This window comes from Schistocerca cancellata, chromosome 1 (genome assembly GCF_023864275.1).
Source record: "Schistocerca cancellata isolate TAMUIC-IGC-003103 chromosome 1, iqSchCanc2.1, whole genome shotgun sequence".
NCBI lineage: Eukaryota > Metazoa > Arthropoda > Insecta > Orthoptera > Acrididae > Schistocerca > Schistocerca cancellata.
This window is the reverse complement of record NC_064626.1, coordinates 11012513-11038352: the sequence shown is the minus strand read 5'-3', so window position 1 is coordinate 11038352 and position 25840 is coordinate 11012513. Positions and strand designations below refer to the sequence as shown.

Sequence of the window (25840 nt, the reverse complement as noted above, 5' to 3'; positions counted from 1 at the left end):
AAAACTCCCAACCTAACCTCGTATTCAGTGCTACGATACAGATCAATGTGTAGGTCCCTAACGTCACGGGTCAAAGCCGACGCGTGAGATCAGATATTTCTGTTGACACAAAACATACATCAAAAACAAAAAAAAAACGGAACTTACCTCAAAAAAGTTCCAGCCCCAGAAACTAGATTGGCCACCACAATCACACACAAATGCACCCTAACTAACCACTTTCGGCCTATACATTTTACCCACAGCACTTAAAAAAACCCGAAAAATGCAATAGGCCTCTGGGACACTCTTCCGCCAACAGTACTCATCTAAATGAGACTGAAGGTTGGAAGAGCACCTCTTCCCCCTCCCAAGAACTGACTTAACCGCCCCCCACATCCCCTCAATTGTGTTAGTGCAAGCCCCAGTATCATAATTCTTAAATTCTAGACTGTGGTTCACTACTAAATGATTAAATCCCCTGTCACCCAACCCCCTATAAGAAGAAAAAGCATCAGAAACTATTGTGGACCCGGGCTCTACATACTCCTCAATTAACCCCACTAATTCAGCCTTCGACCTCCCCTCCACAACCCTAAAAACACATTCAGTACCCCCACCCCCGTGAACAACAGCCCCCCACACCCAAAGACCAGCCACAGACTCCCCCCTCCCATACTTCCTTTTACCAAACTGCGACTCGTCCACCTCCACAAGCACCCCATGCCCACCCAACTTACCCCTGTACTTAATAAATTCCGAACACACTTCACGACAAAAGGAATACCAGTCTAAAACAGTCCTCTCACTCACACCAGTCTCAAACGCGCAAAAACTCTGTGGGCATCTATAACAAAAATAATATGTAATAAGCACAATCTCACGCATGCCCAATCTAGACTTCTCGAACCAGGTACCACGCCTTATACAACGCCATACGCCATCTTTCCGGCAACACCACATGTATCCGTCGCTGGTCCGAGAGGCCGGAACTTTAACCAGTTTCATCGCCTCAAGGCAAAGAGAACACTTAACAACTTCGGCGATTAAACCGAATAGTTGTAAGAACTTGATAAGTTCTAACGCTGTGTCGCCCATCATCGCCCTCAACCGAACACTATTAAGGCGGTCTTTCATATCCATTTCTAAACAAAAAACCACAACCAAATACACTCAATAACAAACTCACCCGACGTACAGCAATGAGCATTAAATTAAAACAAACGAAAACCATGAACACACCACCAGAGAGCACCAGAAACAAAAACAAGACATCTACAAACACGCCACAATCGCAAAACAAACTCCGCGCCGTAATGACGTCACACACCACAACACGCTTACGTCACGGGTCAAAGCCGACGAGTAAGATCGAAGGTTTCTGTTGACCCGTGAAGAGCTACAGTTAAAGCTTTAAGATAATTTTCAGATTAACTTCCAGTAACATGGAACCAAAAAAAGAATGATATCGTTATCGTTGTCTTTGACACAACTGGAACATTGTAATAATACAACAGCAATTTATGCATAGTTCAGTGACGTGCATTGAACTGCGGACCAGATTAATATTTAGTGATTGCAGTATATCAGGTATTTCCTGAAGAAAGAAAAGTGCACATTACGCGTAAGTACGCTTTCCTCTGTGGATTTCAATTTGGCGCCGAAGCCGCTAGGAGCGCTAGTGCGCATGCGGAATCACGTGACTAGCTTTGTGCAGCTGTTTGTTCGCTTTGGCTTCGCTGCAGTCGTTGGATTCCCTTTGTCTGGAGGGACGCAGTGCTTGGGGAGGTTGCGTGTTGCTGCGAGTGTTGTGATGGTGCATTACTGACAAGTGTGTGATGGGTAGAAAGTTCTCAAAAACGATAACTTTTGCGACGTTACCCATATTAATGTGTGTATTTTTCGTTCTGGAGAGTTCTAACAACACGAGAGAAGATTCGCATGAATGAAGGACTCAGACATGAAAGCAAGGGCAAGACTTCGACGAATACCGTGTTAAAATTAATAGAGTAGTGAGTAGCAATATTTTGTGTCACGTATTGGTGAAATTAATGTTCGTGGTTTAACGACAGATGGAGTGAAGTGATATATATGTAAATGAATTGAAAAAGCAAGACAGGAAAAGGAATGAGACAACGTGCAAAGAGGCTGCTGCAACACATGTTTCGTGCCGTTTACGTGGAATCGTACGTCTTTGTACTTCAGGAGACGACGTTGAGGACTCAGCGTATTATTCAGATGTGGCTGTGATATTGAAAATCTTTTCTCTCTTTCTCCGCCAGTTGACAACACCAAGAACAGAAAAATTCGTTCAAGAATTTAATTCTGAAGTTATTCGAGCGATTAAAGGATTTCATCGACGTACGAAGACAACCGACAAAAGACCATTCTCGGGACGGATATTTCGACCCGTGTTAGATAGCAACTTCATGGCTGTAGTTGGTCCCAGCAGACACTCCAGAGTGTCCATGTCCGTGTCGATGCCGCTCATGCCTGGCGGGGGAGGAGGGGGAGGACACCAACAAGCCATATTAGCAGCTGCACAGCCTTATTACCACCCACAACATTCTCACCAAACGCCAGCAACGCCTGCACATTCTCACACACAGGATGTGCAACCGGATAGACCAATCGGTTATGGAGCTTTCGGAGTCGTTTGGTAAGTTCATTATACATAATGAGATTATTGACAATTGCTGCGATCAATTTCATTGTTTTCTCTTAAGACTGTATTAATTATTCATGAGGAATCCATCCCTCTAAATATCTTTGGTGTGGTTGTTAAAGACATGGCTGTAAAAGCAGGCTGTGAGATGATGCAAAACATGACATTATTTGCATATGGGTCTCAAAATTTTGACATTTGACTTTAATAAGTTAATATTTGTGATACATTTACGTTGTCTCTTCGCCAAAACCAATTTGCGGAATTTGTTTTTGCTTTTAATATTGATAGTAAACATGTCTCCCAGTTCATGTATTGTTTAGATTAAAAACAAGACATTGAAACTGCTTGAATTAAGTTATTCGTTGAAAATAGAGATTTTAATTTTGTGCATAGAGATTTGCTTCTAATTAAAGCGTAGAGTAAAAAATTGGCGTGTTATTTGTAAAGTTCGCTTTCTGGTTTTTCTCATTCACCAAAATTACGTATAATGTTCAAACTATAGATGAATGGTCGTGGCTGTGCGACAATTTGCAAAATTGCAATTAACTGCAAATAACAAAGAGTTGGGCGTTGAAGATATGCTGTGTACATTTCTTTTGTCTAGTTGTGTAATTTCCTTAAGTAATGGATTTCTCTATAGCGAAATCAGATTATTCGCTTACGATATGTATGAAAACTTAACAAGGCTCCCATGACTTGTTAAGAAAGAAAGCCTTAGCGTTGAATGTCGTGCTGATTGTGGAAGCTGCAGTTAGGATACTATTACTCCCAACATAGAGTTAGGATTTATTTGGAAATATGTTTATATCTCTAACCGAATTATCAGTAAACTTAACTACGATAAGTGTTAAGTGCTTTCGTTGATGTATTTGGTTGGATCTTATGAATGAGGTGCTTACGTTACTACATTATGATTGATATGTTTTACGACGGCAGTTTTGTTACTAACAAACATGTGCCAATTGCTCGGCATCATTCTTGTCAGAGAATTTTTACTTTGACTGTGACGTGTTTCAATTTGGGTGAACCAATTTAGTGCGTTGTTGGTAATTACTGAGATCTACTTTCGTTTGTTTACGTGGGCCTATCATGGGTGGCCAAGGTTGACTGTTTGCAGTTCGTCAGTAGAAGTTGGCTACGAAACTTATACAAGAATGTTGTTTATTTGTGTTCAGATATCGTAATTTCCTCGAGCGTTTACAGTTGTGTTTCTGGTCATTCTACTTCTGTGTAAGTCATAATCATTCTTTGATGTTTATTAGGTGCTCATTGGATGTGTTAGCAATGCGGCGACTTGTCATATTGCAGACTGAAGACCCTTCTTATTTTCTTTTAGTGGCAGTTTTCCGCAACAACTATAAAATTGTATCATTTAAAACAGCTTTTTATGTGCTGTATACAATTCACATACAACTTTTCATGTAAAAAGCAAGTGCGTTAACAGTTGGGTATGTCTCACTGATAACTGAAATCCTTGTACATATTGAAAGTTGTACTTTTTCCATTGTTTTTCTTGATTTTAACATCTTTAAATCGGAAGTTGTGTGTTGTGGTTGATACTATAGGTTCATGTACTTGCCACTGTCGTTGCCATCACATCTTTGTTGAACATTTCTTCATTTGTTTCGTTAAAGGTGCCAGTGTTCACAAATTTATGTTCACTTTTCCGGCTCCATGTGTGCGTGGTTTTATTATTATTATTAAGAAGAAGACGGATGGGATTTGTGAGACTGTTAGGAATTTTATTTACTCTGCTGTTCCATGAGTCACAACTGGTGAGCTGTTTGGCAAGTTCACTTTAACATTTAAGAGTAATTTCTCCTCCGCCATTGTTTTGGAAATATGATAGTTTTCTTGTAAAATTAGCATGTTGATTTTATTATTTGTTCCAATCATTTGAATGACATTTTTATTGTTGGTCTGAGATTCGTATCTCTTGAATGCCCTACAAATGTCAATTCGTTCATTCCGTATTTCCAAGCTGTGATATATTGGCTGTAGTTAAAGTTGACTTTACTGCTGCGTTGTCCCATGTACACCCTACTACATCTATTGCATTGTTGTAGATATGTTCCTCCTTTCTGGTAGATGCCTTTGTTGTTGTTCTTAGTAGGCTCTGTATTTCTGCACAGTACTACCTGTGTGAAAGCCATGTTTTCTTGTCTTTTGAAAATGTCCGTTTTCTTTTATGCATGAGTTTGTTTCTGTATGTCATTGTATACCACTGCAAATCTTCCTTTTTGTTAGGAGTGTATTGTGCTGTTCTTTCCTTGTGTTAGCTAGTATGTGTTGTCATGTTGTGGTGTTATTTGTAAATGAATGTGTTGTGTCATTAGTTCTAGTAAATTGAGTATTTCATTAATGTGGTTATTTGGAAGTTGGCTGTTGGAAATTCCAAAAAAAAACAGTGGTCATCATCTTACCGGCAGGCAAAATTGTCCCTGTCTTCTTCAGTCCACTTTCACCAGCCTTTTCTTGTTGCTTTGACTGTCATTTGGACTCCGGTGTGTAATGATGGATCCAGGTTTCATCAGCAGTCACTACCTGCACAAAGAGTTGTGCAAATGTGATTAAACATTGCCAGGCATTGAGCTGAATGCACATTTCACCGACTGTGAGCAAGTGTGGCACCCACATCACACTCAGCTCAATGCAGGGTATTATGCACTTGCTCAGTTGAGATGCCTACAGTCCCAGCAATCTCACTATCTTGCATTTTCATATCCTGGATTTCGTCGGTGGACTCCTTTGTGGTCGTGTCAGTTTGACGGCTGGAGCACGCTTCGTCTTCAGTGCTTATCCAGTAAATTTTATTCAATAATGGTGCAGACTCTGCATGACCTTCATTCAATTCCATTTTGATTTGTAAAGCAATCGAATAAATCAAATGAAAATGTTTAGTAACACGCAACATTTGGTTTTCTCCATTTTCAACACTGACCAATTCAGATGGCTCTCAGCAGTGAACTATATGCTGTATATTGTTGAAATTCTTTATACGATGCCACAGCAAAAATGTTCCAATCTCTCATGGAAATTCACCAGATGTATTTCTATGTAGAATGACAAAAGGGTAGCTGTATCTGGAATTTTTATATCTTTTATGAGTATTATTAACTGTGTGGTTTCCTTTATAGTTCTGTCATATTCTGCATTATAGTTTTTCAAACAGTGATTTTAAAATGGGTTCTGTAAAAGTTTGTTAGTGGGACTTGGGAGACGTTTACAATGGGTCCTGACTGAAATGTTTTGATTACGGAGTTTCGGTTGGCATCAGAGGATGGCTGCAGTGGGATTTTTTATTAGTTTCCTTTTTTCACTGTCCTCTAGCGTGATTTAGTGGTCTGATTGTTGGGTCTGATTCTGTTTTGATAATATTTTGTGAAATTACTTTCTTGTGTTATGTCAATGTGTTCATAAAACTACTGTAATTCCTTTCCCTGCTTTTGACAATGTTTTCAGTTTAGTCTCTCCTGCTGAGTTGTGTTGTTATGGTCTTCAATCCAGAGACTGGTTTGATGCAGCTCTCCATGCTACCCTATCCTGTGCATGCTTCTTTATCTTCGAGTAACTACTGCAACCTACATACCTCTGAATCTGCTTAGTATATTCATCTCTTGTTCTCCCTCTATGATTTGTACCTTCCACGTGTCCCTCGAGTACTACATTAGTGATCTGTTCATGTCTCAGAATGTGTACTACCAATCGATCCCTTCTTTTAGTCAGGTTGTACCACAAATTCCTCTTCTCCACAATGCTATTCAGTACCTCCTCATTAGTCATGTGATCCACCCGTCTATTCTTCACCATTCTTCAGTAGCCCCACATTTCGAAAGTTTCTATTCTCCTCCTGTCTAAACTATTTATCATCCATGTTTTGCTTCCATTCATGGCTACACTCCATACAAATACTTTCAGAAAAAACTTCCTGACACTTCAATCTGCACATGATGTTAGCAAATTTCTCTTCTTCACAAAGTCTTTCCTTGCCATAGCCAGTCTACATTTTATATTCTCACTATTTCGACAGTTGCCAGCCGTGGTGGCCGAGCGGTTCTAGGCACATCAGTCCAGAACCACATGGCTGCTACGGTCGCAGGTTCGAATCCTGCCTCGGGCATGGGTGTGTGTGCCATCCTTAGGGTAGTTAGGTTTAAGTAATTCTAAGTTCTAGGGGACTGATAACCTCAGATATTAAGTCCCATAGTGCTCAATGCCATTTGAACAATTTTTACTTCGACAATCTCAATTATTTTGCTCCCCAAATAGCAAAACTCATCTACTTTACGTATCTCATTTCCAAATCTAACACCCTCAGCATCACCTGATTTAATTCGAATATATCCCATTATCTTTGTTTTGCCTTTGTTGATGTTCATCTTATATCCTCCTTTCAAGACAAATGTCCATTCTGTGCAACTGCTCTTCCAGGTCCTTTGCTGTCTGTGACAGAATTACAATGTCATCGGTGATCCTCAAAGTTTTTATTTCTTCTGCATGCATTTTAATTCCTGCTCCAAATTTTCCTTTTGTTTCCTTTACTGCTTGCTCGATATATAGATTGAATAACATCGGGGAGAGGCTGCAACCCTGTCTCACTCCCTTCCCAACCCTTTCATGTCCCTCGACTCATAAGTGCCATCTGGTTTATGTACAAATTGTAAATAGCCTTTTGCTCCCAGTATTTTACCCCCTGCCACCTTCAGAATTTGAAAGAGAGTATTCCGGTCAACATTGTCATAAGCTTTCTCTAAGTCTACAAATGCTAGAAATGTAAGTTTGCCTTTCCTTAACCTATATTCTAAGATATGTCATAGTCAGTATTGCGTCACCTGTTCCAATATTTCTACAGAATCCAAACTGAACTTCCCCGAGGTCGGCTTCTACCAGTTTTTCCATACACCTCTAAAGAATTCACATAGTGATCTGCAACTGTGACTTATTAAACTGCTGGTTCGGTAATTTTTACACTTGTCAATGCCTACTTTCTGTAGCATTGGCATAATTATATTCTTCTTGAAGTCTGAGGGTATTTCGCCTGTATCGTACATCTCGCTCAGCAGATGGTAGACTTTCGTCAGGGCTGGCTCCCCCAAGGCTGTCAGTAGTTCTAAGAGAATGTTATCTACTCCCAGGACTTTTTTTCGACCTAGGTCTTTCAGTGCTCTGTCAAACTCTTCACGCAGTTTCGTATCTCCTATTTCATCTTCATCTACGTCCTCTTCCATTGCCATAATTCTGCCCTCAAATGTATCTCCCTTGTATACTCCTTCCATCTTTCTGCTTTCCCTTCTTTGCTTATGACTGGTTTTCCATCTGAGCTCTTGATATTCAAACAGGAGGTTCTCTTTTCTCCAAAGGCCTTTAACATACCTATAGGCAGTGTCTGTCTAACCCCCTAGTGATATATGCCTCTCCATCCTTATATTCCTCCTTGCTGAGCTATTTTGCACTTCCAGTTGATCTCATTTTTGAGACGTTTGTATTCCTTTTTGCCTGCATCATTTACTGCGTTTTTATATTTTCTCCTTTCATAAATTAAATTCAGTATCTCTTCTATTACCCAAGGATTTCTGCTAGCTCTTATCTTTTTACCCGCTTGACCCTCTGCTGCCTTCACCATTCCAAATCTCTCAAAGTTACTCATTCTGTTTCCACTGTATTTCTTTTCCCCATTCTTGCCAATCGTTCCCTAATGCTCTTTCTGAAACTCTCTAAAATCTCTTGTTCATTCAGTTTATCCAGGTCCCATCTCCTTAAATTCCTACCTGTTTGCAGTTTCTTCAGTTTTAATGTACAATTCACCAATAAATTGTGGTCAGAGTCCACATCTGCCCCTGGAAGTGCCTTATAATTTAAAACCTGGTGCCTAAAGCTCTGTATGACCATGATATATATTTTTAAAAAATCTCCTAGTGTCTCCAGGCATCTTCCACGTATACAACCTTCTTTCACGATTCTTAAATCAAATCTTAGTGATGATTAAATTATGCTCTGTGCAGAATTCTACCAGGCAGCTTCCTCTTTCGTTCCTTACTCCCAGTCCATATTCACCTACTACTTTTCCTTCTCTTCCATTTCCTACTATTGAATTCTAGTCCCCCATGACTATTATCCGAATAATTTCTTTTATCGAATCATACATTTCTTCAGTCTCTTCTTCATCTGTGGAGTTAGTTGGCATATGAACTTTTACTACTGTCGTAGCTGTGGGTTTCGTGTCCATCTCAGCTACAATAATGCTTTCACTATGCTGTTCGTAGTAGCTTATCTACACTCCTATTTTTTTATTCAGTAGTAAACGTACTCCTGCATTACTCCTATTTTGATATCTGTATCACTGAGGCACGCGAGCCATCCTACCGACGTCATTGTCCACGATTCATGTGTGTGCTGCTGAGTATTGTGTGTTGTGGGTTCTGTCTTTGTTGTTGTCATTTAGCATTTTCATGTCTACTGTAATTTTGTTGTGTTGTGTGTCACCAATTTAGTATTGGAGACTATTGAAATTTGGGATCTCTGATGTCATCACGGTGGTGGACGGCCCTATGTCACGCATATTCAGTAGTGTGACCATGTCACTTATCACATCCCCAAAGATTAACAGTGTGTAGTATTTAACTCGTGCAGTAAAATGAAAGTAATGGCAAAACTGCTGGAGGTAGGGGATTTTGGGTGGGAACAAACTAAATATTACAGTAACAACCACAACAGGGTTCCGTACCAGTATTCACTAAATCATCAACGATCACCCGAATCTACAAATATGGACAACCACCCCATTCAGAGCATAGATATCTCATGACCTATGTAACTCAAACAAAGACAGTGATACCGGCAACCCACAAACTCGATACCACAAATTCACTTGACCTATTTAGCTCAAACTAAGCTCCACCATGACAACTCAAACCCATCAAAACTAAGTATTACTGAAACCTAACAAGACCAAAATAACAACAATACACTATATGATACCCACCACTATAAATGACTAAATGGGTAGTTCCATGTCAGTTTAACACAGAACAGTAATATTTTCAACCTGACCATCTGATTTCTTTCAAATTTGGTGCATCCAATGATACAGATAGAGAGATGGACAGTTACAAATTTGCAGAGTATATGGCAATTGTGAAGTAAGTTACACGTCTGCAAAGTTTGGAAATTGTGTAGAATTTATATTTGTCTGTCTCAACATCAATAACTGTAATTCCGGTTCTAATCTAGATACAGCAGTGAAACTTACATCATTGAAAAGCAAATGAGTAGAGCTTTACATTCATATGCAACATGATGGTTTTTTAAGATTTTTCATATTTCAAGGTCATTGATCCGAAACTTTGATCTTGAATACCTCAAAACTTCTCACCTTCAATTTCTTTTAAAAACAATGTATTGTATTTTTCCATTATGCTACTATATAGATGATAAATATCAATATGGCACAGCAAGGGCATAATGCCCAAAAATTTGTCAAAAGTGCAAAAGGTAGCACATAATATGAAACAAGTTATTAAAAAATACTGTTCATAAGTGATGTGCAAAAATATTGTTTATTTGATTATGGTCCACTTACAGTGTAGCTTCAATTAAAAGGCTGTAAAACGGGGTTACATATTGTTTCACATATCTCCAATTTGTTAGTTTTCAGTAGATCTTGTGGGGAGAGAGAGAGACTGTCCTTTGGCAGGCGTCACTGGACCCAGTATTTTAAGGACGTCATAGTCAGTTATGGCAGGAATAAGAAGTGGTGGAGATGGTCCATACGGATTAAGAAGTCGTGTACTTCATTTGTTTCTTCATTATTTTGTAAGTTTTGTGCAACTCACCAGTGTTATGCATACGGGCAATAAATATATTTACATCTATTAAGAGCATTTCTACCACATAGCAATCACAGACTCCTCTTTGCTCAAGAAAGAAGCAGAATATGTCTTTGTTTTTTGTATACTTTTGTTAATAGGTATTACAGAAAGAGTACTATAGATATCTACCATTGTATTTGCATTCTTGAAATGTTTCTTGAGCTTGGCAGTGTCTTAATCATCATGGGAAACTGACTTACAACTGAAAACACATGAAGGAATTATTATTATTATTATTATTATTATTATTATTATTATTATTATTATTATTATATTGGGCAGCACATCCACCTGAAGAAGAGTAAAAAAGCTTTGGAATTGGAAAGCAAGTATTAGTGTCACCTGTGTTGAGAAACAGCTGAAATCATTAAAATAGATCAAAGCTCCTGACCCCGATGGAATACCTGTCAGATTCTATACTGAATTGGCGGCCGAGTTAGCCCCTCTTCTAACCACAATCTTTTGTAGAGGCCTGAACAAAGAACTGTACCCATTTCTTGGAAATATGCACAGGTCACACCTGTCTACAAGAAGGGCAGTGGATGACATCAATTTGTAATAGAAGCTTCTAACATACTCTAAGCTCAAACATAATGAAGTATTTCAAATGGAATGACTTCCTCCATGCCAGCCAGTTTCAGTCACGTGAAACCCAACTTGCGCTTTTCCCGCAATGCGTACTGAAAGCTTTGGATCAAGACAATCGGGCAGCTGCACTATTTCTCGATTTCCTAAAAACCTTTGATTCAGTACCACACCTACGCTTATTGTCAAAAGTATGATCTTATGGGATATCAAGTGATATTTGTGACTGGATTGGGGGCTTTTCGGTGGGGAGGACACAGCATGTTATCTTGGACAGAGCATCACTGTCAGTGTAGAAGTAACTGCGGCTGTGCCCCAGGGAAGAGTATTGGGACCCTTGGTGTTAAAGTTGTATGTTCATGACCTTGCAGGCAATATTATTTTTTTTTTTTTTTTTCTTCTTCTTTTCAGACAATGCAGTAATCTGTAATGAATTACAATATGAAAGAAGCTGCATAAATATTCAGTCAGATCTTGATAAGATTTCAACATTGTGTGGACATGGCTGCGTGCTCTAAATGGTCAGAAATGTAAAATTGTGCAGTTCACAGAACAAAAAAAACTTATTATCCTGTGACTGTAGTACCAGTGAGCCACTGTTAGAATCAACCACCTCATGCAAATACCCGGGTGTAACACTTTGCAGAGAGATGAAACGGAATGATCACATAGGCCCAGTTGTGGGTAAAGCAGGTGGTAGACTTCCATTTATTGGTAGAATGCTGGGGAAGTACAATCAGTCTACAAAGGAGATTGTTAACAAATCACTCGTGCAAAAGGTTCTAGAATATTGCTAAAGTTTGTGGGACCCATATCAGATAGGTCTAACAGAGGATATTGAAATTACACAGAGAAGGGCAGCACAAATGGTCACAGGTTTTCTTATATGTGGAAGAGTGTCACAGGGATACTGAAGGAACTGGACTGGAAGACTCCTGAAGGTAAATGTAAACTATTCTGAGAAAGTCTATTAATACAGTTTCAAGAACTGGCTTTAAATGGGATCGTGAGGATAAGGTTAGAATAATTACTGCACACACAGAGGCGTTCAAATAATCATTCTTCCACGCTGCGTATGTGAATAGAACAGTAAGAAACCGTAACGGCTGGCACAGTGAGATGTACCATCAACCGTCCGTGTCACTTTGGTTTTCAGAGTGTATATGTAGAAAGTGACATTTTAAGAATTTGACGAAATTGTGCTTGAAAGAACATACACACACACTGTATTGTGCTGAAAGCAGGTATTTCCACGTACGACACATGGTGCATTTCATTAGTATGTGTGTGTCTGTAGTAAGCTACAGATGGTGAATTGTAACCTGTGAATTATTCCAGTGAAATCTCTAATTCATTCTGAATGGTGAAGGAGTAATTTTCTACAAAATCAAAAACAAGATGTTCATTTACTTTGAGTCCTTCTTTAGTGATTTTAAAGATCTGTGATTCCTGAAGGGTGATACACGAGTGTGGCAGGAGCTGTTGTAAACTTGACGCAAACACGTCAGTGAAATCGTCCGTCAGTTGTGTGTTTTTTAAAGTGTCTAGAACTACCTTGCATGTAGTTAAAAATCACTTGTATGTAATTCCATTGGTGCAGTTCGTAACAATCAGTTAAAACAGATAGTCAGTCTGCCTTGTCAATGGACCTAAGAAACATGCTGAAGTGCAGATTGCGTGTATCAAATGCTGCACAGTGTGTTACGGTGGTAACGTTTGTTCTTTACACTTCATTAGTTCTTTCAGTTTGCACCCTTCAACCGTTAACTTAAAACTGTGGTTTGAGATTCACGAACAGCACGGGTCACACTGGTGTAGGCAAGAACACCGTGCTTTGGCCACATCACACAAAATTTTGAGAGTCCTCTATTTACATCTGGTTATGTGTCTTTGAAATACGCATTGTACGATTGTGCAGCCGTAGCTGCTTCTGCTTATGTACTGCAATTCCTTTTTCTTTCAGAGTTGTCACTTCCTTGAATGACACAGCTCACGTAACGATCGCAGTAGAATTCGTGTATACTTTGAACGGTTTTTGCATAACATGTCTTATTTGGATTTGGTGTCGACGGTGTACGATGTTCTACTGCTAACGGTTTTGATCTTAGTGTCATGTAATCTGAAGTGAAAAATTCTTTCAACGTTTTCCTCATACTCCAGCTCTTTGGAACTACTGCCAAATTTTGTGTTTTGTCATGTATATATTTTGTATTGTGAAACTTATCTTTCAGCCGGCATTAAGATTTCTTTTTCTCCATTTCTTTTTCCATTTATGCTACTTAAGTTGCTCCGACACTGAGGCAGCCTTTTTCAATATATGCTTTGGGAAATATTCCTCGTGCTGTAGCCTCATTTTCCTTCATGCGAGATTAACCTTAAACCTGAAGGCTAGTATTTAAACAATCCAATATCAGGTCTGATGCTGTTAGATTGTCACTTATCATCTCTACGAATACCTTACCGCAGCTGAGGCAACACCTGCAGGGGTTGATAGGTTTTGCGATATTTGCTTTCTACATTTGCTGCAAATTTTCCCACCTAGCAATACATGAGGACACTTGTTTACCTTCCACGTCCTGAATATTCCTCGAATTCTTCTGTACTCACATGTGACCTCCTCCTTACAGTAGAACACAACAGTACAATTTTGACTTTAAATCCTTTTTTTTTTTTTTTTTTTTTTTTTACAAACTACTACCAAACACTACTTCACAGCACATGTACATTGCAGTTTGAATAAACAGGCAAATGATGGTTGGTTGAAATAAAAGTGTATCTGATTTTTCATTCACATCAAGAAATTTTCACCAGATTACCAAACTGATAACACCTGTTATTGTCTGCTGTTCCAGATTTTTTAAAAAACTGGATACTTAGGTGCTTACTGCATTTTGTTAGTGTAGTGATGCAGACTAAATAAATGTTTGGTCATGATGCCTTTGGTGTGCCATCTTGATATTTACCATGTATATAGCAGCACACTGTAGCAGTACTTTTCAAAAAAGTTGAGCGCCCCACAAACTTACTATCGTCATTGTCATCGGTGACCTTGAATGTGAAAATTCTATGAAACCCACCACATTGCATATCACTGTAAAGCTCTACTTATTAACTTTTCAGTGATACACATTTCATTGCTGTGTCTGGATTAGGACTAGAATTATAGTTACTTATGTTGAGACAGATACATGTAAAAATTCACACTGTCTCCATAACTGTGGAGACCTGTAACTTTTTCCACAATTCTCGTATGCCTCTGCAAATTTCATGTTTTCTGCCCCTTATCATTTTGCTCAATAGATCATTATGATTTGGAAACGGTCATCACACATTCATATCGCAAATTAATTTGTACATATGGTTACATTCTGAACATTTCTCTCTCTCCCTCTTTTCCCAAAAAGAAAAACACAGTTTACAAATGTGAGTTATTAATTCCTACCAATCACCTTTTACACATTACAGTAATAGAAATTCTTCTACAGATTTGAAGTAGTTGTCAAGGAGAAACTTTCTCAGTTTGTTATGAAATTTTACTTTGCTGTCTGTCAGACATTTTATATCACTGGGTAAATAATCAAAAATTATTGCTGCGACATGGTGCACGCCTTTTTGTGCTGGAGACAACCATGTGGATTAATTAATGTCAAGGAGAAACTTTCTCAGTTTGTTATCAAATTTTACTTTGCTGATAATCATCTTGTTGTGTTGCATTTCTTCTTGTTATGTCCATACTTGCTTCGAAAATGGACAAAGAATTCCGCCTTATGCAAGACATCTTTTGTTCTGTTTTGTTTCAACCAGACATGTTTCAGCACTTTTTGTACTATCTTTAGTGGGTTATTTTTTATTTTCTAATGTGGATGATGCTATTGGACATTTATTTTGGTAGCTATTCTGCTACACAATCTACATCTTCCCACGGTTTTGATATTGTGGTGGTTTCTCATATGTTGTTGGTGAAGTGAATGTGGTGATTTCGTAACACATCCACAACATGTAATGACGGCAAAAATTCTGCCTACGTTTTGGAAAATTGGAGAAGGTGCAGTGTCAAGCGACCGTAGGTCACAAAATCGGCCTTTTCACTTTGCCAGCAACATATGAGAGAGCTCCACAATAAGAAAACGGCGAGAAGTTGTAGAGTGTGTAGCAGAATAGCCACAAAATAAATGTCCAATAGCATCATGTAAGTTAGAAAATAAAAAATAACCCACTGAAGATAGCACAAAAAGTGCTGAAACATGACTGGGTGAAACAAAACAGAAAAAAAGGTGTCTTACGTAAGGCAGAATTCCTCGTCCTATTTTTATTTTGCTGTTTGTCAGACATTTTATCTCACTGGGTAAATAATCAAAAATTATTGCAACATTCTGCACAACTTTTTGTGCTAGAGACAACCTTAGTGTGGAGTAATGAATGTCATTTTTCCTTCTGTGTTGTAATTTTGAACCTCAACATTCCTCTTTAACTGTAGTGGATTATTTACAACAAACTTCATGAGGGAATAAATATACTGTGAAGCAGTAGTCGGAATGCCCAACTCCTTAAACAGATGTCCACAAAACACTATTCTCACAGCACATTTTTGCACAGTGGAAACTTTCTTGAAGATGAGTTACTGCTGAATGTTATTCTATATGGCGTTATTGAAGGAAGATATGTCAACTCACTGATTTGTCTGTCCCCAAGATTTTCAATAATTCTAAATACAAATGTAGCTGAACTAAGTCGTTTTAGGAGCTCCAAAATGTGTTTTCTCCAATTCAAATTCTCGTCTGTATGGACCCAGAGAATTTTGAAGTTTCCACTATATTTACTCTTTCCTCATCATATGTTCCACTTATCACTGGTGTAGTACCTCTAGATGTGCCGAACTGAATATGTCATGTCATTTAAAATTTGAGGACGAGACCATTCGCAAAAAATCAGTTGGTCGCACTTTTAAGAACTTTGTCATTTCTTTTGTGGTTGTGTGTGTGTGTGTGTGTGTGTGTGTGTGTGTGTGTGTGTGTGTGTGTGCTCTGCAAAAAGAACTAATTCTGAAACTTTCTGGCAGATTAAAACTGTGTGCCGGACCAAGACACCAACTCGGGACCTTTGCCTTTTGCGGGCAAGTGCTCTACCATCTGAGCCACCAAAGCACGACTCACTCTCCGTCCTCACAGCTTTATTTCTGCCAGTATCTCGTCTTCTACCTTCCAAACTTCACAGGTGCTCTCCTGCGAACCTTGCAGAACTAGCACTCCTGAAAGAAAGGATATTGTGGAGCACTTCGGGAGTGCTAGTTCTGCAAGGTTCCCAGGAGAACTTCTGTATAGTTTGGAAGGTAGGAGACGAGATACTGGCAGAAATAAAGCTGTGAGCCGTGCTTGGGTAGCTCAGATGGTAGAACACTTGCCCGCAAAAGGCAAAGGTCCCGAGTTCGAGTCTCAGTCCGGCACACAATTTTAATCTGCCAGGAAGTTTCATATGAGCAGACACTCCGCTGCAGAGTGAAGATCTCATTATAGAACTAATTCTGTTTGTTGTATACTACATGGAAGAATAGTTTACATGTATGAGGAACAGTAGTGGACCTAAGATTGAACCATGGGGGAGCCCCATACTTGATTTCTCCCCAGTCAGAATTATGACTCTGGACTATTTTTGCTTGAATTTCTAAGTACAACTTTCTGCAGTCTTTTGCTTAGGTATGACATTATCCATTGGTCGGCTATAAAATCAATCCCGTAAAATGTTAATTTATTTAGGAGAATACTGTGATACCCACAGTCAAATGCCTTTGAGAGGTTGCAGAAAACACCAACAGGTGCTAATTTATTATTTAATGTTCGTTTGAGAAGCAGAGACATCTAACACACTGCGTCACGAGGCCACATAACAAGAGAAATTTAATTGTACCAGCCATGTCATCTTCCATAGCAGCGACCATCGAACGACTAATGAATTTCGTCGGAAGACCCATACCCAGTACCAAAGGAAAAACCAAAAAATTAACTTTCAAACGATTAACAGCACTATTAACAAAAAAATTTCAAAACCGAAAGCAAACCAGCAGCCAATAACTCCAGTCCGTTTAAAATTGCTTGATAATTGACGTCTGTCACTTTGCTCTGCAGTGTCGTCACATCGATAACCGCTGTTAAAGGCGACGGACTATAAGTGCTTTCAGCTGTTGATGTAACGCGGAGCTGCTGCCATAATGTATGATCTGACCGCGGCTGATTTTAGCTGACTCAGTTGCGGCAGACAATGCGTTTTGTAGCCCCGAATACACTCCTGTACTAACCTAACTACCTCTTGATGTGCAATGTATCCGAGAAAGCGGCGGTCAGTAACCTGCGGCAGAACTATTAATGACGCTCGCTTTGCTCACGGCGATCGAAGCTGACCTGTACGAGTAAAGTCGAGGCAGAAAACATTTCGGCTTTAACGCGAAAAACGAACTGCAACATCTCTTTTGCAACAAGGACTGATGCGGTACCGAGGGCTGAGCAGTCCTGGTTGCAACTCCTTTACAGTTTATAGGCGACACAGGCAGATTCCAAACGTTAAAAGGAACAAAAATAAGAGCAAATAAAAAAAAGTCAGTGTGATGAAAATGGTGCGACAAAAGATTAAAAATAAAAAAATTGCATTGAAACCAGTTAATTGGAGATAATAGTAATGAGACTGTTTGACAAAGATTGAAAAGCAAAATAGAGAACCACTTGTAGCGATCATTTGTTCCCTTCAGAAGTTCGGTTTCACGCTATGTCGTACGAAGTTTACCTATTGTAAGCCGATCTCTGTGATGGTGATAATTGAATATGTGATGGCAAAAGGCGTTTGCCCGAAATAATCCAATAGTCTGTGTGTCATTTTGTTCCCATCGTTTGGTGCGTTTTGTTTTGGATGTGTTTACCGTGTGTGGTGAAATACGAAGTTAAAGGGGCCGGACTCGGGATTCGGTATCCAAACACAGCAAGAAAGAAAGCCAGACAAGGAATTGGAAGTGAACTGACCTTTTGTTCAAGGTGGCAGTTTAGTTTCGGGCGCGACGCTGAGCCTCCAGACTGGAGACCTCCAAAACGTGAAGTGGCAGCTATCAAGTAATTTTAATCAGACAAACTTTCAAAACACCCAGTAACACACAGGACTAAGTCGAATGCTGCACTAACATCATTCACAAACAACGGAGACACACAAACATCCCATACTAGAGTGCGCCACCCGTTACTCCAACACGCCCTCTGAAAACACAATGTATTTCAAACATGCCGCGCCTGTGTTACGTCACACAATACAGTAATGTCACGAGTCAAAGTCGTCGATTGGTATTACAGATTCCGATTGAGCTAAAAATTGTAAAGGGAGCCGAATATACGTGCAGTAAGAAGACTAGAAGGGCGTAGGCTGCAGTACTCGCACAGGAGAGACCAACATGAATAGCAGCAGGAAACCGTTTACTGGACTGAAGACGATATATGCCCATAGAATTGAAGTCATGCATTTTAGAACGCCCGATGACTGGGCATTTTGCTTCTTGTTCTTCTTGTTTTGTTCTCTCCTCACCCCATTGTCCATGTCAGTTTTCTTCTTCTGTCTTCTCGCAGTAGAAAAGCTTGCGATTGTAATACAGCGTTTGTATGCAGTCTTCAACTACTTTTGTATTCACATTGTACGTACGTACCTCAATACTTTTCTAATAGCTCCCATTTTTTGTTGTTTAGTTGTGTGCTTGAGATTTATCGCTGTGGTTTAAAATTAGTGTGTGTGTGTGTGTGTGTGTGTGTGTGTGTGTGTGTGTGTGTGGATTCGTTGTTTGTTTTGTGTGCATATATATGTTTGTTGTATTCGACGCATTTTTCTGCCCTCATGGCAGTGTATGTATAGCTCTCGACCTTGTGAAACAGATAAGAAAGAGAGAGAAATAAAAACAGTGTTATTGGCAAATTTTAGATTTGTTTTTACGTCGCTCAGCAAGTGAAGGGGTTCGGTAATATACTTTACCACATTCTGTGCTGTACGAACTGCTTTTTGACCACTGGTTTAGCTATTTTGTTCCTTACATCGATGTAGTTTGGTACGAGATCATCAGATTGACAAATATTGTCAGACAGTTTAACAGACGTTAACATTTAGTCGTTAGAGGCCAGCAGGGAATGTCCGAAGTGGTGTTGTAACAGGCATAGAATAACTCTACACTATTTTAATAGCAGTCTGGTGGAAAAAATACAAATGACAAAATGTAGAGAAAATATCTTCGCATTTTCCAGTGAGGAGCCTAAGTAATTAAAAGGAAACTACTGATTTTGGTGTAATAGTGCCGAATTATGTCTGAGTCTTGGCTACAGAGCAATAGAAATTGTTTGGCCAAGGCACTATCTCCAAATTATGTTAAGTAGACACGGAGGTAATGAGTCTAAAAAAAAAAAAAACTCCACGGATTTGTATGTGTACGCGGCAGAGAAGAAAGGAACGCACTCGATTTGGATATATGATTTTCTACCACCTATCCCCCGTCCACCGCAAACACAATCTACTAAAATTTCCGACCCGTCGTCGAGTGGCCTCGTGCTCAGTGTTTTGCTGCACTGTGCCACGACACGACCGACCGAGCGTCCCACGTCCGTGTTTTCACGCGCCGCTTTGCTTTATTGGCGCGATTACATTGAATTATTACTTCTTGTTTTTATTTAATCGAATTGTTGTGTTTTTCACAAACTGCATCGCGTCCTAAGCTTTTCACGCTAATGAAGGTCGTATACGTAGAGTTTTTTCCGAATGTACTTGGAACCAAAAAGCGATTATGGTAGCTGGAGTTCAAAATTTTTGTTAATAGTGCCTTTTGCGACTCTGTGGAGATATTTCCATAGCAATTGTGACCCCCTGACAAATATTTCTTTGTACCTAACCCAGAAGTGAAGTACCGATTTCCAAAAAATTGGCTTTAAAAATTTTAATTCCGTACCGCTTTCATTAGGGGTTGAATTTCCAGAAACACTGAAACACATATGTTTTCGTTTCTAACCGAGAAGCCAAAAGCACTTGTCATAGACGTAGCCTTTAAAAATTCTTTAGTAGTTCTTTATTAATTATTTATTTTTGGAAAACTTTCACCCGCTATTTTACCCCTTTAGTGATTGAATTTCCAAAACTGCTGAAACACGACGTTTTTTTTATTATTTTCCGACAGAGAAACGAAAGACCAATTTTCATAGGTGTAACTTCAAAATTGCTTTCATAGCGATATTAAAAAAAAATAAAAAATGGAAAAATCATCCCCTATGTCACTCCCTTAGGTGCTGGAATTTCGTAAGGTTCCTTCATAAACGTCGCCTACAGTATAAGATACACACCTTCTCCGGGTTTCGAGTTTGTATCCTTAGCGGTTTGGGCTAGGCGATGATGGGTCAGTCAGTCAGGGGCCTTTTATACATACATACATATTACTACGTTCATATCGACTATCTTCCGCTGCAGCATTCGACATACGCATGACTGTTTTATGCTGGTTGAAGACAGAGGAAACACACCGAAATTTTGTTTGCTTGAATGAAGTATGAAATAAAAAAAACTGGGTGGTAAATTTTTTTCAAGTAATTTATTTCCTAAGTCAAGGAACTCACCCACCGTCACAGTATATGACCTGATTTCAGATAAAAGTTCCTGGCACAGGCCGCTTTCGCAGGGCGGTGCGTGCTCGGGGGCGACGAACATCAAATACAATCCAGTTATAACGTGACTGAGTGTGCCGTCTCCTAATCAATAAAAGTTTGAGTTTCACCATTTAACGTGAATTTCGAGAAAGAGTTTAATTGCACTCGAGATAAGTACCAAAACATTAAATTGGCTCTTGCTTGCAAAGTGGACGATCTCGGAATTAAATTTTTGCAACATGCTGATTTAATTACGGGAGATATTTCTATTTACAGCAGAATATTTGTTTTGACATATGTCTGGCTTTGAATTGCGTAGATAGCTTTGTTGAAGTGCTTTGGATTTTCACGCCAGAGGAAGGTGAGATGTAAGTGCCACGTTTATTCCGTGGACAGAGGAGAGAGTGCTTTTGCTTTATTCTGTTTTGTTGGTCGAAGATGTGTTCGTGAATCAATAATTCGTCTTCGTGATTTGTCCGTATTATTTCTAGGGAAAAGTACTACATTGTGTACTTGGTACATTAATCCAGTTCTGTCGCGTGATAACGTCGACGAGAGTAGTTTAAAGTCACAGAGAGAACACAAATAACACTTCGGTATAGAACGTCCTCAGACGCATTGTGTGCGTTTGACTTTGCCGAATAAATTGAAAACACGCAGATTCGAATAGCCGCGCGATTGACAAAAGTGTGGTCCGTAAATAATTAGCGGCGATTTAAAGACTCACTCGTGCTAGGTATTAAAATATTGATTGCAGTTCGACATATTCACTGTTGTTCGATTTTCTCAACATAAAACCAATCTTTTGAACCTCGAATGCCTGTACATTACATACCTGTCAGAATTTTGTCACGCTTACGGAAACTCTACGTGCCGTTCCTCCCTCTCTCCTTCCCTGAGACGACCTAGCCGGAAGACAAGACACGACGCCAAGCGGTTAATTGTGCACAGTGTTGACAGCAATCATTAGACAATGCCAACAACACATCACCATCATTGAAAGTAATGTATGCACTATTTTGGAACAACCTGTGGTATGGAGGAAGAAAAGTGTCAGGCTGCATTTCATTGGTAGAATTCTTAGGTAGAGTTACCTTGCCAAAGAAACAAGTAGATTTAAAAAAGAGCTCAGATAGTGCTTTTCTGAGAAGTATCACATGTAGACGATAGACATTTCTTCAGAGTAAAACAAAACAGTTAAAAAAGATTAGTAAAAGTTACATTTCGTGTTAATGTCAAAGATGCGTTTTGTAAGTTAATACGTTCACTTTCCGACAGGTGCAATTGGTCTTTGTGTTTCAGCTGTCACCTTTAGGATACTCTCTGCTTAAAAAAAATCTGATTCCATAAGCAGCACATGCGCCACGCTGTTCACTGAATTGCTTGCAATTAGGACAGTTGAACCAGGGGCTCCAGCTGATAGTTTCAGTTGACTGAAATTCAGTACACTAATTCTGCCATGAGTGGAACACTCGTGACTTGTGAAAGAAGGTGGCGTCACCCGGAAATTGCAACCCGCATCTGGCAATCTATCGTCAGACCCAACTTCAGGTCTTAATAACTTTGGAACTATTCCACACAGTCCAGTGAAATTTTTACAACCCAGTGACATCCATTTAGAGAACACACTCCATGAATCAAACCACCAACAACATATTTCTGAGGGAAAATAAAAAACTCCAAATGGATTAAAAAAATGTAATATGTTAAAAGGTACATATTGTAGGTGCCCTCTTTGCCAAATATAATTCACTCGAAAAGGGTATAAATTTTTTTGTGGTAAGCTTAATGTGGCCTAAACACACACAGAACTCGTCATGCCCATATCAGTCACACAGACAGAGTTACATGCACACGAAAACACAAAAATTTGAAAAATTACCTGAAAAACATGGATTTTTGAAGTGTGGTAGCACAAAAGGGGCTAGTGGTACCCATGCCAAATTTCACACGCTGCATAAGTTGATCATAATGATACATATCTCAAAATTTCAGCATGTTATTGCAAGACATTTGTGTACAATGCAAATGGACAGATGTATTTGGTGATGTGGCCATTGTTCCGCAACACAATTTTGTAAAAACATATCGTAAACTGTTCTGCCTCTTCTTATCCTCTCCCACAACTGTTTAATCACTAAGCAACAACATATAGATAGATTAACACAACCTATAATTAATGTTTACTGCACCTTAATTGCTAAAAACCTGTCGATTGTGCTTCGAACAGAAGTTCTCCCACACTTTAGCTACTGTACTCTGTACATTGAGTGGCAAATTGTACTGTCTTCCTGACACTGTGGTAGGAACTGGAACTGTCATAAGAATGTGTCAGAAGGAATCAAACACCTGTCTGCCAAATATGGCCAATGAAATGATCTTGCTGGTCCTGCTGGTGCCATGAAGTTCACAAATACATCACCTTCTGCTTCACAGCACTCTGCAGCACATCCTAAGTACCATTTGTCATCATAAACAGCAATAACATAGGAACCTCGTTGTATGTTGCTGCTTTTGCTTCTGAATCCTGAGTCAGACACACTGTGAACACACGTTGTGCATGAACCTTTAGTTATAACCGGACAGTCTGCTCATCTGCACATTGTAAGAGTCCGCTGGAGAGAAGTGATGATGGCTCCTTATGCCTGCAACAGTTTTAACGTGTTCTAGTCTGCTTTTTAGCAACTCTTTGACTCATTTCACATCATCTTTCAAAGTGTAGAATGATTGTATACCAGAGATATTCTTCTGTACCCAGGTAAATAATTGAAGATGTGTTAGAATGTGACCTGTAGGGTGCTGCAGACTAGCTCGTGATGCCATGCGCTTAATGGTAGCACCGATACCATCACATACATTTTTACCGTGATTTGTTGCGAAAAAATTCCATTCTGCGTGGATCTGAAAATTGTGGTAATGCGTGCATAAATTTTTGAGATTTTTAGTTTCTGTAGGCTACTGACTAGCTGCCCCATCACTGAAGTATTTCGCAAAATGTATGTGGGGCAGCTTGTTTTTCACATATGCCGTGACAGTGCGAATGTGTGCATGAACTGCAATGGTATCACGAATTAAACAGTCACTAAAAATGCATAGGTTCATGACAGACACATCACCTGATTCACCTCGATAGTACATCGCAAATGAGTGGAGAGTTGCTTGACGGTTGTCCCAATGATAGCCTTGGATGGCATCTTGAACTATAAATGCATAATTTACAGAAAAGTCTAGTAATAGGCGTACTATAATTTCATCTTTTTTCAAATTATCCTTACAAAACTGGAGATAAGCTGATTGTGCTGTTGCTGTGAAGCTGTGTGTGGTCCATTTGTCCATTTTTTGACAACACATTTCAACAAAATCTTTCACTGTACTTTGCTTTGTTTCAAGACTTGGGTGCGATCCATGTGTGTCCATCGTGCATTAGAACCAAGTTCATCATCATCAACCATAAGGAGTTCACCATACAGTTTGTTATTCATGTGTTCTGCAAGATTTGCCTTACCAGGACACTTTTCACACCTGTGTATAATGCACTGGTAGGAACTGATGTCACACACTAGGAGCTTCATTGAACCTTTGTAATCCAGACCAGACTCCTTTATAGCAGCAATTGGCAGCTTAGCATTTTGATGGGTCTCACATACACAAACATTGTGTGTGCCCCTTGCACTTTATAGCTGGGCCTGTCTCTTTTCCCAACTTTATGTGTCTTCATGAGAGTCAAACCAAGAGCTGTCACTGAAGTATTTAATTGGTCATCCGCTGTGGTTGTAGGTGGCTGATACTCTTCGTCACTGTCATGTAAATTATCAGAATATTCTTCATTTTTTAGCAGTGTAACACACCTGGAACATAACTTTTGTCCTGGTTTCACGTTAAGTCCCATGCACTGATTCACTTTCAATACTGATTTTATATCAATTTCTCTGAGGCTACACTTCACTGTCTTCTTATGAGTCCAAAATGGATCAAAACAACTTCTTTGTAGGAAAGAATACTTATCCTGAAACACTTTCATATGATGATAACAAACATTAAAGCTTCCTGAACTTCTTGCACCCACAGGGTGTATCCCAGATCACCATAGCAACAAATCTTGGTCCTATTCATCCAGATCGTACAGTACAAAGCGAATGCCACATTTTGTTCCATATGTTGTTTTATGGCATTCAGATGCTTGTACTCTACCAATACTGCAACTTGTTTGAACAAAAGCACCACTAGTACACTCTTCTGCCTCCATACTGACTTTCCACAACAGTACTGACCAGTCTGAACTAGAACCTTAAAAACATGAGTAACCTGTAATTGTTGCTTGTTTCCTTTGTTGTTCCTGCCTAACAAAGACTCATTCTGTCCCTGAAAACTACCATTGTTTAACTTTCTGTTGCCTAATGGTTCCCAACAACTGCTGCAGCTTTATCTGAAACAAGCTGTCTGCATCATCACTATTACTTGCTAAATCGTGTTAAAAGAAGCATAACCAAATACATCTGTCAACTTTTATTGTACACAAATGCCTTGCAATAACAAGTTGAAATTTTGCCACATATTATATTATGGTCTACTTATGCAGCAGAGTTTGAAATTTGTCTTGGATATCACTTGTCCCTTGTGTGCTACCACACCTAGAAAATCGACGTTTTTCAGGTAATTTTTCAAATTTTTGTATTTCCGTGTGCATGTAACTCTGTTTGTGTGACTGATATGGGCAAGATGAGTTCTGTGTGTGTTTAGGCCACATTAAGCTTACCACAAAAAAAAAAGAAAATATATCCTTTTTGAGTGTATTATATTTGGCATAGAGGGCACCTACAATATGTACCTTTTAACGTATTACATTTTTAATCACATTTTGGAATTTTTTATTTTCCCTCAGAAATGTGTTGTTGGTGTTTTGATTCATGGAGTGTGTTCTCTAAATGGATGTTACTGAGTTGTAAAAATTTCACTGGACTGTGTGGAATAGTTCCAAAATTATTAAGACCTGAAGTTGGGTCTGAAGATAGGTTGCTGATGCATTTAGGTTTTCCGTGATTACCCTAAATCGTTGCAGGCAAATGCCGGGATGGTTCCTTTGAAAGGGCACGGAC

At 39.2% G+C, this 25840-nt stretch overlaps 1 protein-coding gene across 2 annotated transcripts in view; it reads left to right on the top strand.

Annotated features, from left to right (window-relative positions):
- The first annotated feature begins 1742 nt into the window (after window positions 1–1742).
- Window positions 1743–25840, top strand: part of LOC126164039 (serine/threonine-protein kinase NLK) — a 436819-nt gene continuing 412721 nt past the window's right edge. For both annotated transcript variants that reach the window (XR_007535407.1, XM_049920206.1), the window contains exon 1: window positions 1743–2638. Coding sequence is in view for 1 of the 2 variants with exons in the window: in XM_049920206.1 (XP_049776163.1) it covers window positions 2409–2638 (230 nt within the window). In the remaining variant the exon portion in view is untranslated. The remainder of the gene's footprint in view (window positions 2639–25840) is intronic.